We start from the raw sequence: 16,637 nt of genomic DNA on the forward strand, positions 1-16,637 counted from the left end.
AATTAAATATTTATATTTTTATGATTTGTATCTTTTTTTTCTTAAATAAAGGTTTGAAGAAAAAATTCTTTAATTTTCATCAAAAATCTAATATCCTTTATTTTTCACTTACATATTTCTTTTCAAAATGTCATCCTCATCGTTCCTAATTTTCTTGTTACCACTTTCCACGCCTGTAAGTTCACTCATTGAAATTTTATGTGAAAAATAGCTCAAATAAGCAAATGATGGTTTTCTTATTTAAATGAAAAATAAAATTAATTATTTTCAACAACATGCAAATTCGAAAATAGTTGCAAAAATACACAACTGATAGATTTTGGCAATAAGGTGACGGGGGATGGATTTTCGAATCATTTCACAACACATCCATGTGAGATAAGACCTAGAAATTAAATTTGCACGACAAATCCATGCATTTCGCATATCCATAATTCACAACTTAAAAAAGCATTTCACAAGTCACTATTAAGAAAGGAATGAAAATTTGTTCACGATAAAAGCATGCATTTGACACGTTTAGGGGTGCATAGATCCGGCCCGGCCCGAAGGCCCGGCCTGGTTCCGAACACTTTAGGGGCTAATTTGGTGTGATTTTATCGGATTTAGGGCTGGGTAAGGGTCTCAAAAATAGACCCGGTCATTATTTCGGGTCGGGTTCGGGCCATAGCTCGGGTCACCCGAAGTCGGCCCGGTGGCCCGATCATCATACACAATTAATATTTTGTGTTATTAGTGATGGATCATGACTATTCTTATGTGGAATTTAAGTATTGTAAACCTTAATATTTTGTTTTATTAGTCATTATAAGACTATAAGTTAATGTTTTATGTTTAGAATGCATAAGACTTTAGACTAATGCATAATATTGTGTTATTTGTATTGATTTAAATATTTGGTATTATTAGACAATATTAGTATGGATTGTGGTTTTGCTTTAGTATTGATTGTGGTTATGCTTTAATTTTAAAGAAGGGTTGGTTCTTTTTATATTCTTCTAAGTGAATTTTACCATGTTAAATAATGGTTGGAGTCTTGAAAATTTGGATATTTTTATATGCTAGCTTACAAGAATGTATCAACGTAATGTAATGTTAACGGTCTGGTTTTCACCCGGTATAATTGTGGCCCGAAAGTGTATTGGTTTCATCGGGTCTAGGGTCGGATTCGGGTCTAATAAATAGACCCGGTGTATATTTCGAGTCGGGTCTGAGTCACATCAAACCCGGCTTCACCCGGCCCATGTGCACCCCTAGACACGTTCTTAGTAAGAAATGATAGGTAGTGATATAGCGCAAGTGTTTCATGCGAATTGTTAATGCCACACTCCTATAAAGGGAAGGTTATTCATAATTTACCGTGTAAAAATGGCTAAACAATTCGTATATATATTTGTATATCCAAATATTAAAATAGATGCAAATACTTTTAATGGAGTCACATTTACATGTAATCAACTAGTATAGATGAATTTGTGTTCACAAAATAGTCTTAATTATATAGAAAATTATTTTTAGATCAATATTTGAAAAGAATCAAACACATAATATTTTGAGCTTATACAAGATATGTAAAAATATTTGTATCTAACACAATATTTATTAATATATTTTTAAAATTAGACTAAACAATTTTACTTTAATTTTTAAGAAAATGAATATTCTCATTTTCATTCTTACATTTTTGCGCGGTGTAAATCTAGTCATACATTATTACGAAATCATCACTAGATATCAGTGTGTATGAATATTACTTAAACTGGGATTGAGGTCCCAAAAAGTAGAGTAGAACAAAAACGATTGAATATTTCACATTGCTACACTCTTACAAAATAAATGTTCACAGGCCAAACAAATAATATCCTTCCCCTTTCAGTTGTAATTAACAATCCAGACCTGAATTGCGCTCAGCTCTATGAACTCAAATACCAAGGTGCAGGATGTAAATCAGAATCCAAATAATAAAAACAATCGACGAGTTCTTGATTCCATTTCATGGCAAAGCAGAAATTCTTTGATAACTTTTGCATGAGTTTCCCAAAACTGTCCCTCAATCGCAACTTTGAACCATATAGTTAGGAGGGACTCAAACATTGAACCAAAAATAAAAATTGAGACAGATCAGTTAACACACCAAATTCCAGCTCCAGTTGCATTAAGGTCAGTAAGCACCGGGATCACCCGTACAACTCAGGACCTCACATGGAAAACAAAAGCTACCAGAGATCGGCACAAAACCAGGGTGATTATAATTTCAGTCGAAGCCACCAACAAAAATGCATAGTCTGATTGCCATGATGTTATGGTAGAGCTCATTTTTAGTGCCAAATATGTCTCTCAGATGCAAACTAATTTGCCTTCTGTGCACGCGCGGATTTTGCTGCTGTGTTACATTGGATGTCCTTGGTGAAGGTATTTGTGAGAGCAAATAGTAAAAGAACAAAAACAACTTGGGCACTCATGATACCAAAATGACTGATGCTATTACCAATCTCCATCCAACTTCCCGTATTCCGAACCTGTCACCAAACACACTCGGTATATGCCCTCAAATATATATAATATATATGTGGCAAATTTCACTTTAACATCACACTTTAAGGTTAAGAATTGGGGATTTAATCCATAAACAGTACTTTCATTGATCAAAGAACAAGAGTCAATAACGTCCACGATCATTTCACGCTAACAGTAAGCAGCACTTGGATTAAACAAGCATAGTAGAACTTGGACAGATATAACAGATATCCATACCTTTGATGGATAAATAAATATTAGATACCCAGATTATACATGACTCATTTAGCATTATATATTGCAATCTGATTCATTGTCAAATATTTATATATATTTATATTTATTGCTTTAATAGTGGAGTCCAAAATAATTACTCTCGCAGTTTCCTAAATTGTGACAAAATATATTAAAAAATGACCATAAATAGTGAGTTATATGTTCTTCACTAACTTATTAAATGACAACTATAATTAAATGTTCTTTCCTCTAAAAATTTAGATAGAAGTTATATGTTCTTCATTCCCAAGTGATTCATATAGTTAATATTTTTATCTTTATTTATTTATATTTTCTGAACAGTATCCTTTCATATCTTTCAGACCTTATTTTTCAACAAAGCGTATTAAAACACAAATAAAGGTTTCATTTCATATCTCTAAACATTAATAGATAACAAAATAGAACATCAACATAAAATGGGAGAAAATTATAGATATCATTTTCACAGACAAGGAAGAAAGGTCATTTTAACTGTAAACTTGATTGCCTGTATTTATTATCATGATCAGAAGGCACACATATACAAGTATTATGACTCGAATTATGTTATAACAACAATTCTAGAAGACCATTGACACAATGAAATATAAAGAATAAAATGAGCTTACCAGGAAGAAAAAGTGAATGGTCATCACGTCTGAGAATAATATGACAAGAAAATAGCATCCCAACCTTGGAACTTCATTCAATTTGGTTATCGCACTGAATACACATCTGCAGTTTTGTCCATTACAAATAACATAAGATGGACAATAAAACAAAAGGATTCAAAAGCATCAAGATGGCACAAAGTGAAACAATTTGTGACCCATCTGATGAGTAGCAATCAGTTCTTCATTTCATAAGTGGAAAGAAATGGTATCTAATGAAATCGAATATAGTTCCCATCAGGAACGGAAGAAAGGTTTTCAACGGATTGTTTAGAAGCTCATGTGGAAGTAAATGGAATGCTTGGAATCACAATCATTGTAACTTCTGGTTTCCATTCGAATCCATCCTAATTTTTAAGAATCCAAATAGCAGTGCTTCATTATTACAAATCCATTCAATTCCCTTCCTTTTCATCCCTTATTATCAATCAGAACAAGGCCGAAGAGATGATGAATAAATCTACTAACTGATAGAACTCGTTGCCTTGTTATTTTATTTTTTTAGAAACACAGTGGCAAGCAATTTTAAAATTACATCTTTGGAAGTCCATGTAATGATGTATCATTTCATGATATTCATCTTCAGACAGAAAAGGACATTCCCATCATTGACTTTAGGTGATTCTCAAAGAAGAAATACTATTGAACAATAACAAATAGGGTCACCAGGAAATTCGCAAGTACACTTACATCACAAGCATGAAAGGTATAAATAACTTGAAGATAAGTAGCGCTGCCATCAGAAATGGCTGCAACAGGAAGAAAACATTATCATTTAAAAGCTGATTGCAACTATGGAAATTATATATCAAAATAGTACAACTTTCACTTACACTGAATATAGTAATAAACCGATAGACTGATGAAATCTCAAAACTTGCAATACTTGCAAAGTTTCCCGTTCCAAAGAAGGCAATGTTGAATAAAACCATCTGCATTATAAAGTAGTTTTGTTTTCATGTATACTTTGTGGTCTATTTCAAGATGAAATTTGAGAAGGCTATAATAGGGTTAGTTAGCTCTATCACAAGGATAAAAATGGATTTGCTGTTCACCTTAGTGAAGAATGGTTCAAAAATAAGTTTAAGCTTCTTTTTTTTTAAAAGCAAAAAAAAAAAAAAATACTTTCTTAATATAAGTTACTAATATAAACTTGTAATAAATAACAGACCAGAAATATGAAAATACAAAACAGAACTGTCTAAAGTTTTAGTTAAAAACATTGGAGCTTTTTTTTGTAAGAAAAAGTTGAAACAAACACAACTAGTGGTTTGGTTTTGAAAACAGTGGTGACTGGTGAGTGGGTTAATCAAAGGCATCAAAATGAGGTTATAAGGATTGTGTCACTTATTGCAATTTACTAAAGCATTGATATTTCTTTTTCATTTTATTTTTATTTAGTAAAAGGATTTATTCATATTGACCTCTTATTGCTTTACATCATTCCCGTCTTTATCTTCATAATATCCTTCTTTAATCAAAACTAAAATAAATAAATGCTATACTGAACTGTTGTGAAGATACTGGTAAATCTTAAAATAACTTTCCTAGCAATAATATCTGATCAAACAGATATTTTTGTGCATTTTATAAATATATAATGATTTTGATGCATATAAAAAATATACCAAATGACTTTAGATTAATTTGAAATTTTTTGGAAATAACTTATTTGATATGAACTTCTAATCTAATACCAAACTTTCAAAATCATTACAGTAACAAAATGTTGTTTAGTGAAACAGCTGATGAAGCTACACTGATTACCAGGATAACTTGATCTTTTCTAACATATATATTCAAATTAATCAAGTTATGAAGAAAATAAAATAAAGGAGGCAATCAGACTTACAAAAACCAAAGGAATTCTCACATCAGACAGCTGCATAGATCTGTTTTCAAGTCCAAGGATGAGATTGTTCTTAACTTTTTTATTGTTGTCCAATGATGTATTAACAATATTGAAGTTAAGAAGTGTATTTTCAAAGAGTATCCATGCCATAAGTACTAGTGCAAGAGCTGCATAGAATATAGCTTCATATCTGCATACATTTCAAATAAAAAACGAGTGAAATATATATATATATATATATAACAAGCTGATTAAAAAACAGGTGACACAAAAAGTCAGTGAATGAGACACTACCCAATGGATAGGAGGAGGAATGGAGGGGCAAAGCCAAGAAATATGGAAGTAAGTCGGGACAAGAGGCTATTTTCTGAGAACAGTGGGAGTATCATGGAAATACCTAAAAAAGAAAGGGCCAAATATCAGTCTATTTGAACATCCAACATAAATTACTTCATTAACAAGTCATTTAGAAGAAAGCAGGAATATAATAAATATAGCTAATAAAATGATAAAGAATGTAAAAATTAATCCTACTGACCAATTCATAATTCCCATAATAAATATCTTCAAATTCCCATTCCAATTCATAATTGATTTATTGAAAGAGGGATGATATAAAGTTCGATTTTTTTTTTTGACAAAAACCTAGACAAATACAAGTACAGGTGTGTAATTGGCAAATGAACAGAATACAAATCCGGAAAAAATGAATATGGGGTATATTAGAAAGAGATAATAGATCAATATAACTATTGTACATGGTGATGAGTTTTACATTCATCTATTATTTATTTATTTTTTTCCCTTTATCAAAAATATGAGGTGGAGGAAAGACACTTCTCATGATAAGCCAACAAGCCAAGGGAGAAACAGCATTCATAGTATTCAAGTAACTTATATCATAAAAGAATAAAAACAAAGACTTTAAATGCACAAATTCTTGTTTATGGCACAATATCAATAGTATGTAAGTATTTATATACAAATGCATATATTCATCATCAAATAATATTGAAATCTGAGGAACAATGATAGTTAATGTTTAATATCAAGACAATAAAAATTATAGTTCATTCCATAAAATAACAGTATTAACATTCCAATTCAAAAATAACATTCAAAAATCATTTAATTACAAGGGTGTATCAAATTTATATAACAGAAATAAAATAAATGTTAAACAGAGTCAAACAATTAGACACTATCACACATTTGACTCAATAGGTAGATATTTAAGAGCCAGATATTTTTAATGATGTTACAATGATTGGATGACTGTCTAAGAACCTTTTACACTAATAGTACATCAAAATCAAATCTATTATATAATATACGAGAGAAGAAAAATTATAATATTAAAAATGGTGGATCAAAATATCTATTTTGAAGGCCAGTACTTAAGGATAGAGTTTGATCCTTATATATATATATATATATATTAAGTGATGAAGTATAAACTTATAGTCAGAAATGTGAAAATAAATATGGATTTAAAACTTTACAAGTAATAGACAATGAATATAAAAAGAAAGGGTTGTAGGTTGAAACACAATGAATTCTCCCAAGTCAATAGGTCAATTTATACTAGATACTGGAGAATACACCAAATAAATTTTACTTTCTACAGAGAAGGGAAAGAAAAACAAAGTCATAAATATTGATATGTTAAAATAATTAAGGCTTGTTTGGTTCCTATTTTCAATTCTTGTGTTTCATATTTCCAGAATTTTTTACTTGGAATAGCAAAATGAGAAACAATCTCTTAGCAAACAAGATAACTCTAAATGTAGAAAAATGCCATGCAAGAAAGAAAAAGGAACTGAAAAAAATGTAGAAATGTAATGACTAACAAGCAAGAACAATTTAATCAATGTTTCAGTTAAAGGAACGAAGAAAATTAAAAAATAAAAAGTTACCATCCATAGCACATGTAGAGAACCAAACAGAACATAATATTGACATGCAAGGCGCAGAGTAATTTAAGTCGGAAACCAAAAATGAAAATACACAACAAAGATGACACGAGCTTAAAAAAATGAATATGATTAGTAGGATATCATGAAAGGAAGATGAATGAAAGCTATACCGGCAACTGACCAATTTATCAACTGGTGCACTGCAAGCAACTCCCGTTTTTCAGTTCTGTGAGTTGTTGATAAATACACCATGACTGAAGATAACGCGACCAACAGAGCCTAGTGATGGACAAGAAATGATTATCAATGAACAGCTATAAACATATAATTATACCTACAAAACCAGTACCAGAGAAATAGTGATATGCACCTGTAAATAAAATAGAGAAGAAAATTTGTGACTTTTCAACTCATAATTGCATATACTTAGCCAATACTTATTCCCACCAGCATGTAGATCAAGCCACCTTGCACCTATTCCTATAATGATTATGATGGCCCCACTAACAACTCTGCAAATAAAATATTCGACACATTCAACAGAGTTAATAGGATTTTGCTGTGTTGGAAATGATGCAAGGAAAGAAAATAAGCAAATAGAAAAGCATTTGCCTAAAGAAAAAAAAAAGGTACAAAAAGATATCAGAAGTGATAAATGCAAGAAGTGAAAAGTGAAAGTAAAATAATCAGATTAGGAAAATATCTCAGAGGCATCATGGTCAAAGTAAAAAAAAAAAAAGAAAAAGAAAAGAGCAGAAAGTAACATTTTCAAACATGAGTTCAATGACAAAGACATGAAAAAGACAAAAGAGAGAACGAAAGGGATGAACCTATTCTTTTTTCTAAAAAAAAAAAGTGTAAAAAACGTTATTGTGTTTTTGGCCGTTAATTTATTTTAAATGAATTTAATGTCCCAAATCTTCCAATTGACACTGTCAATTTTTTGAGACAGGATCTGCTTCCATGAGTATGTGACATGAACAATGAAAATGGAATGGGAAAAGTTAAGTATCACTCTCAAAGTCAATAGTTTTGAAGGCTATATAGTTTGTGACTCGGATTCAGTGGGTTCTTTATGCCTACCATTTTCATGCATTAACATTTGACATTTGTTTACATTATTATGAAAAGGATATATTAGGTGGAAGTGGCTTACACTAATTGATTATTGTCAGGAATTTCTGCTGGCATCAATGTGAAGATAGAGAGAAACCAACATGCAATGCAAACAAATATCGGTATACCAGATCTCCACGGAACTATCTTAAAGAGATAGATAGAAGCTGTAACACCGGTAATTAAAAAACACCAGGTATAAAGCTTCCTCTCAGTGAAGCTATTAACCTGCCAAGTTATGTAAATAATTCTTATCAGATGAATTAGAACCATCAATGGTCAGATAACATTATGGCAAATATACATACCAGGAACTCGAGAATAAAAATTGAGACAGCAGTTGTGGCAAGAAGCTTAACGATAATATAATTCCTTCTTCCAGATAACAGCTTCCATAATGCTTTAATAAACTGGTATTCACTAAATATTTGGACCCATAGAAATGACGTCATTATCATGTATGCATGGTAAAGAGGCGGAGAGTGCTCAAGTAATAACAGCAAACAAAGGATTGCTATCACTATAGATCCAAATAGATATATCTGCAACAGAAAAAAAAAAAAAAAAGATATTCAATTTATTTAATTGATGGCATTAAAGAAAAATGAAATTATCTATGAATAAGAATTTTAGTAATGTGTGATTCATAAGCATTATGTTACCATGTATGTTTTCATAATATCTCTATTTAGCTCAACTTAATGTCACATGAAACTAACCATAATTTATGACAACCAAAAGTGACTTTAGGAAATGCTAAGCTTACACAAACATTACTTTTCCGCAATTATTTTTCTGACCACCTTGCTCCGTTCCAATAGTTCCTGGCAGTGAAGTGTAAGACTGCAGCACATGTAGAACAAGATAGATCATCCAACCAACATACCCGAGGGTGATTACAGACATGAGCATCAACCAGTCGTAAGTTTGGAAATAGTGAAGTCCTTGTAATGCCAAACTTCTGAGGTTTTGAGATAGGTCCATTGCAGCATCATAATCTCTAGCCAATATCCGATCCTCAATTTCATCCAATATTGAGGAATATTGAGACAGTGGTTTGAATGGTTTAAAATATAGAGAATTTGACTGCTTGATATCTGAAGTTGTCAACGAAACCATCATCAATAACAATTCTTCCATTCAACATGAGAAGGAAGGATCATTTTTTATTACAAAATGAATGAACCAAGAATTCTATTGTTTTGTTCCCCTTGCTTTTACTGATAAAACATTTTACTCCTGATTTGCCTCTCAATCTTTACTAAACCAGTCCAAAGGCTAGATAATCATTTAAGTGACACTAACTTGACTCAAAGGATGCAATTCAATGAAAAATAGTTCATGTTATCCACAATAAATCAAAGAAACAAACACTACCTGATTTGCGAAGAAATTGGTTCAGAATTTCCTTTGTATTGGCTAGAACAGCTTCAACTTCATCAGCCTAGAAAACAAAATAAATAAATAAATATTATCTTAGTTGTATCATTGACCTACTTATTATCTTCTATGTATAGAAACATCAGCTTTTCTACTCTTTCACCACAAGCATGACAATGCAAATCCTTAATTTAAGTAACATAATATTCCAATGGAAACAGTAAACAAAAGCACAATAGCTTAAGGAATTACGGAAGCTACCTTGGTCATGTCGATATAATCTATGGGTAGACTTCCAACTGAGTTAACAGGACAAGGAAGACCAAGTAGTGTAGACTGTTATAAAAAATAAAATTGAATAAATACATCAGATACATGCAATCAAAGAATTGTTGGAGAAATATATCAAGCTCCAAACAAAGATCAGAGAAACAAAAAGAATAAAACCATCAGTGGTGCAATATCAGCTTGGTTGACATCCACCCTTTCAATCCCTTGCAAGCCCCATTCAGTTGGTGTTGGCGCGTCATGGACATGGTCATCAACAAATCGAAAACCACAATCAGAATGGTTGCTGCTAGAAATTGGTCTCGGATATTTAACACCAGCACCCCATACAACAAGGGGAGTATCCGTGTTTGTAGGATGCCCATCTCCATGGCTTCCTATGAATAAGAGTAAAATAAAGCAAATATATAAAGAACGAAAGATTTTATAAAGCAATATTTATTTCAAAGTAGCAACCAAAAATGCAATACAGGCAAAAGAACAACTTAAATAATCGAAAATTAAAAGAATTCTTTCATTTACAAGTCAATGACTAACTCTAGCCATAGTGCCACAATGATTGCCTTTTACACATGATATATTGCTAAGAGAGAATGGAAAGAGGGAATCAATAATAAACTAATTGCAGGGAAAAGAGGGAATCAATAATTTTGTGTTATTGGGTTCTTATCAATTGGTAACAGAGCTTTCCACACTACAATGGGGTGACATGGCTGGAATGCCATCACTGCAATGTTTTTCCAGACTAGTCAAAGAGTAGTGCACAACCATCTTATGTGCACCAAGACTGCAGAGTGTCGTGGAATGTTGGGATCCATCACAAGCTATGGACTTGACTCCAACATTGAAAGAATGAGATTCTCATGGGGTATATTGAGGAAAAGATGATTGGATCTAAGTTAAGATGATTTGGGCATTTGGCTAATGCAACCTAGATCAAGACTAAGCTTTCTCATCATTTGCTGCCTTGGTTTCCATATAAAATTGTGGATGTATGCCAACAAATACGTAAGAACAGTTGCTGTCTTTCAATGATTACAATGGAATTAAGGCACTTCAAATGCTATTAACAGGAATGTAAACTGGCATCATTTTGTGAAATTCTTGGTCCAGCATGTTTCAACAACGAGAATGGGATTAATATATATTTATGATATGAAGAAAAGAATATCCATACAGAGATATGATAGAAAAATATTGCCACCTTTGTCACTCATTCCATGATCTGCTGTAAAAATGTATGTTGTACGATTATCCTTGAAATAATCTTGGAGAAGAGAATAAACATTTTCAGCTACATGGTCAACAACCTTAACATTGTTGAGATAGATGGAGGAGAAGGGCCTATGAGCATGCCCATTAGAGTCACACCCAAGCAGGTGAAGGAATATAACAAGATTATCCTGCTGCAAAAGTCCCTTTAGCTTTGAGTCTTCATGGGACCTGTTAAGAAGGCTTCGAAATTGATCAAGAGACCACATGTCCAGGAATGATGCATCTGTGTTAAGAATTCAAGAGTACCAAATTGTTAAATGTATCAATTTAAGGATTCAGTAAGCTAATTTATATAATAGTTAATACTACTTTTCCACCTAGCAAACTATCATGTAAGATTTTTAAATTTCTAATTAGCAAGTACAAGAAAATCTTCAAGAGAACACCTTGACCAACTGATTGCACATTTTTCAAGTCAGTCAGTCTTAATAAGCCCCCATATTTCAAAATAGGTAGGAACAATTTCTAAATAGTTGTACTATAAGAACTAAACAAAGCCACATTTGCATCCAACAATAAACCCCCCAAAAATTTCATAGGAGCAGACATTTTCAGCAGACATACACAAATAGCCTAATTAGATGGACATAAACAAGAATACTCAACAGAAATACATGAAAAGCAAATCAGATGCATATGTCCCATCATTTGCAATTCAAATTAACACAGGAATAAAACTGAGACATTTAGATGAAAACCAAGTTTCTTGATGTACACATGTTTATGAAATGTCTCGTCAACAAAAGTAGGTTGGAAGGCCAGCATCTCTAACAAATTATTGTCCATATTACACACTAGCTTGCCTCACATCTTCATAATACAAATTCATGTGAAAAAGCAGGAGCCACAGTTTGAGATGTGGAGAAAATCATAAGCTCTCAATATTTTCAAAGCCTTCTTTTTATATTAGAATCACACTCAATCCAGTGAACAAATGGGACCGGGCATCTTTAGAGCACTTGCCATTAACTACACTAGATAGCCTACAATCAAATTGTTTACAAAATATAGCAGGGACTATATGCTTATGCCATTTTATCGGGAGAAATAGTTAAAAAAGTTACAGTCAAATAATTTTCGGGTTCAAATTCAATGTTCTGAATTTTAAAAAGCTACTATACTTAGGCCAGGAAAAAGTCAAAAGCTAGTATCAATGGAGAAAAAGATAATTAGTATAGCAAATAGGCTTTTTGCAATAGTAATTCTCATCAGAAAATTATAACATTCAAAAGAACCTCTTCTATGACAATGATTTCATAAACTAGTATCAATGCAGTAAAAATATACAAAAGCCTATTTGAAATAGTTAGAATTGCCTACAGGAATCAGACGATTCAACTATGCATTATTCAGACTATGTACTAATATAAACAAAGAGGAAGTGTCACCAATTTTGAACTTTAAGAAATACAGTCATCTATGAAACATAATTATTCATATAGACGCCTTTGATAATTGTAAAAGTCCATAGTGAAAAACCGTTTTCAAACCCGTAGCAAAGTCTTCATATTCATGTGGATAGGTACCCCAGGTGCTATGCTGCAAACCACCACAGAAAATTGGAACTATATCAGGACTCCCATAAGAAAACGTATGCCGACTTTTGTTAAACACGGAATCAAACTCAACAGGATTCGCCTTCCACCCTGCAGCAAACAATATCAACCTTTTAGCACATACACAGCCCATAGAGCTACCGAGCCAGCCATCACAAATCGGAAGGACTAATAATAACCACCTTTTGTAACTGCACTGGGATCTTCATAGAATCCAGCAATTATGGCAACATGCCCAGGCCGCGACTCTGTTGGGGGCCGAGCATGAGACACCCCCCAACGACCTTGTGTTTTTATTATATTTCTTAAGAATGGAGCTCTGAAATTCCCTTCTGCATCCGGCTCAAAGAATTTGTCAGCACGCAAACCATCAGCTGCAATAAATTTTTAGTGTCACCCAATAAGTAAATCCAATATTCCCGTAACATGCTAATAAATAGTTAAAATAGAACCCAACTCTATAGATAAACATGAGTTATGACACAACTCCATAGCACCACCACCTAACCTAAAAAATCTTAGTTATTATTGTTATAGCATCCACAACGGTTTTAAATTTTGGTTATACTGCAAATGCAATTGACAAAATTTGTTAGCACGCAAACCATCAGCTGCAATGAAATTTTTAGCATCTACAAATAAATAAATCAAATATTCTCATAATACGCCAATACAACTTAAAATAGAACCCAACTTCGTATAGCCTGCATTCAGATTTCGTCTCCCAGACAGAAAAACAAAGACAGTAGATGCTAAAACTCTTTTGGTTGTAGAAATAGAGACATAGACACAGTTTTCTTTTTCTGTTCAGCAAATTCATGCATGTTCTATACTTACTAAAAGTGGGTCAGAAAATATCCCTCTGTAATTTTGTCTCGTGGAGACAGAATAAAAACTCAGCATATAGAAACAAAATTTATTCACAACACTATAGCATCCTTTGATCAATATAAATGGCACTAGCAAGTAGAAAAAAGTGCAGCTTCTGGGAAAATAACCGAAACATTGAGCGAGACAAAAGAACAAACAGGTGGAGTGCGTGGTTTGGACGTACCAACGAGAAGGACTAGGCGTTTGGCCGGGGCGGCGAAGCGAGGGGTAACAGGATCCATGCCGTGAACAATGGGAGACTTGAAATAAATGTCGAAGATGCTGAGCATGTAAACGGCATGGAGGATGATGCCAAGCACCACAAGCCATCTCTCTCTTCCCTTCAGCCACTTCCTTTGCTTGCTTGCCCCCGCTTTCGTTCCTAAGATCCCATCGCTATGCATTCTTCTTCCCTTAACTAGTGACTACTGATTAGTGAGTAATGAATCTCGAGTGAGACTACCTACCAACTACAAACCAGTGTACCTGGGAAATACTAGAGTAGAAGCAAAGACAAAATCTGAATGTCTAGATCGAATGTTACTCGAGTTCAAACTGGGATGATGGGGAATTACCGAATTCACACTCTTATAAAAACCGATCCGGACCGGACGGTTAGATAAAAAACCGGGATGTTATTCATGTTCAAACTGGGATGTCGCTAGGGGTGGCAACACTACCCGAACCCGCGGGTACCCACCCCGCCCCCGCACCGGGGCGGGTTTTAACGGGGCGGGTTTAGGTTAAACCCGCCCCTACCCGCCTCGGCATATATAATATATATATATAAATATATATATTTTTAATATATAATATATGTAACATATATAAAATAATTAGTAAAATGATTAATAATATTATATCATATATAAATTTTTACTTTAATTTATGTTATGTATGTAAATGGTGGTTATATAATTTTTAAAATTTTATTTTATTTGTTGGATTTAATAATTATAGGGGCGGGTAGGGGCGGGGCGGGTTAGGGTTTAACATTTTACTACCCGTGGGTAGGGCGGGGCGGGTTTTATGTGGGTTTTTTGTCAGGCGGGGCGGGTTTTATGCGGGTAGAGCAAAAACCCGCCCCTACCCGCCCCGTTGCCACCCCTAGATGTCGCCATGACGGGGAGTTACCGAATTAACACTTATGAAAACCGATCCGGACGGACGGTTAGATAAAAAACTGGGATCCGAAGAACCAAAGGATGGCTGGTTTTTAAATTTTTTTTCGTAAAGGAAAAAACCAAAGGGAAAAAATGTGAAGAAATCAAAATCAATTAATATTTGTTTACAACTTGAAAATGATTATGCAAGTTGATAATTATAGATATCTGTTACGGTAGGTAATTGGAGATTAGTGGACTGGTCTCGTTGGGTTGGCCCAATCGTCTGAAGGAGGAAGCCTTCGACTAGGTTAACGTCTGGGGGCCTCCGTCCGACTTGTGTGGATGAAGGAATGGGGGTGGTACCTGCAAAGACACTCCGATGCTTAAGTCAGCAAGGGTCTAAGCAAGTTTAGAGAGTATTGGAACTTAGAGATACTTGAGGAATGTCAGTGTATTTATAGTGGTGAACCAATAACCACCATTGAAGTAGTTCCACCTTTTAAGGAGGATAACCATCCCTTTATCTTAGGGAAGTTGAGATATGGCTCCTGGAAGTGGATTGAGAGATTTTAGAGGCAGTTATTTATTTGAATACGGATTATCTGCCAGCTAATCTTCACTCCCGACTTCCTTAGAGCAAGTCGTCGTTAGATCCGACTTCTTGAGAGTAGGTCGGTGTCGAGTGAGGGACAATCTTTGGATTGGGACTTTTATTTAAACCTGGGCCTTAGTGTTGGGTCAGGATATCAACAGTGCCCCTACTCGAGTTCAATCTCTTCTTCTTAAGAGTTGGATTCGTTGAACTCGGGTTTGTAGCCGACGTGAAATGGGAACCGACGTGGTTTTTTAACCTGCGTGATTCAAAATATTTCCAACAGTTGCGTCTAATCAAACGTTGCGTCCGTTAGGGTTTTTCGCATTTACACGTGGGGTGGCAGTTACATTGGTAACGGTGCGTTTCTTTAATGATTGCGTCAATTTTACCACTATGCCCCTAGCGTGTTTATAAATGCTTTTCCCTCTCTTTCTTTGTTTTTTTTCTGAAAAAACTTTTTCGCCTGCACACTCTGTTCTGAAAGAAAGCTTCCTCCTTCTTGGAGTGCATTGCTGCCGCTGCTTCTTGGAGTGCATTGACAAAGGTTAGCTTTTTCTTTCTCCTTTTTATTTAAATACTTTACTTGCATATTTAGAGGAGTTTTTTGCGCATCCGAAGCTAGTCTATTGATAGGTCTAGTGTCTCCGCTTTGGGCCTTTTAGAGACCCTGTTTTTTTATCTTTTTCATTTTTCTTTGTAGGTCTCGTCGTTCTTTCTCCTATTTTTTTTTATTGGAGAAAGATGACTTCTTCCGTTTCTGAGTGGGTAGATGTTACTGTTCTTGGGGAGGAACCTCTAGTAGACACATATTATATTACCGACCTCCGCACCCACCATAGAATCTATGGCTCTGAGGATGATGAGCCTAAATATGAGTTGATTGCCCCGAGTTCTGAAGACTGGGTTTGCTTTGGGAAAGCTACTGACGCTGACCCTCCTTTCTTTTTTATGTACGATTGTTTGTTTACCCGTCTGGGGGTTCTTCTGCCATTTTCTGACTTTGAAATAGCTGTGTTATCTCATTGTCGTGTCGTTTCCACCCAGCTTCACCCCAATTCTTGGGATTTCATGAAAATTTATCAACTTGTTAGTCGAGAATTAGATTTTCCGACTTCTTTGAGGATTTTGTTCTTTCTTTTTCATATGACCAAGCCCTTCAGTGGGTAAAATAATAAACAACAGTGGATATCCTTCTGGGCCATTCAAGGTTGGAGAGTTTTCTCCATGTTTGACGAAT

The 16,637-nt window shown here is 34.0% G+C and overlaps 1 protein-coding gene across 2 annotated transcripts; it reads right to left on the reverse strand.

Moving 5' to 3' along the window:
• Positions 1-1,728: 1,728 nt before the first annotated feature.
• LOC112755316 (uncharacterized) lies at positions 1,729-14,308 on the reverse strand. 2 transcript variants are annotated; one of them, XM_025803312.3, is made up of 18 exons: positions 13,884-14,308; positions 13,012-13,203; positions 12,764-12,919; positions 11,203-11,496; positions 10,158-10,375; positions 9,972-10,046; positions 9,708-9,774; positions 9,108-9,427; positions 8,639-8,872; positions 8,371-8,558; positions 7,585-7,726; positions 7,385-7,493; positions 5,593-5,695; positions 5,299-5,488; positions 4,280-4,378; positions 4,137-4,195; positions 3,405-3,510; positions 1,729-2,519 (listed from the first exon to the last, which is right to left on the reverse strand). In XM_025803312.3, the coding sequence occupies exons 1-18, from the start codon at positions 14,101-14,103 to the stop codon at positions 2,349-2,351; spliced, it is 2,943 nt and encodes a 980-aa protein (XP_025659097.1). In that variant the 5' UTR covers positions 14,104-14,308; the 3' UTR covers positions 1,729-2,348. The 2 variants fall into 2 exon arrangements, with proteins under 2 accessions (XP_025659097.1, XP_025659098.1); XM_025803313.3 differs by having other exon boundaries at positions 12,753-12,919; positions 13,884-14,264.
• Between the last annotated feature and the right edge of the window lie 2,329 nt (positions 14,309-16,637).

The sequence above is a fragment of the Arachis hypogaea genome, chromosome 16, assembly GCF_003086295.3.
Source record: "Arachis hypogaea cultivar Tifrunner chromosome 16, arahy.Tifrunner.gnm2.J5K5, whole genome shotgun sequence".
Taxonomy (NCBI): Eukaryota; Viridiplantae; Streptophyta; class Magnoliopsida; order Fabales; family Fabaceae; genus Arachis; species Arachis hypogaea.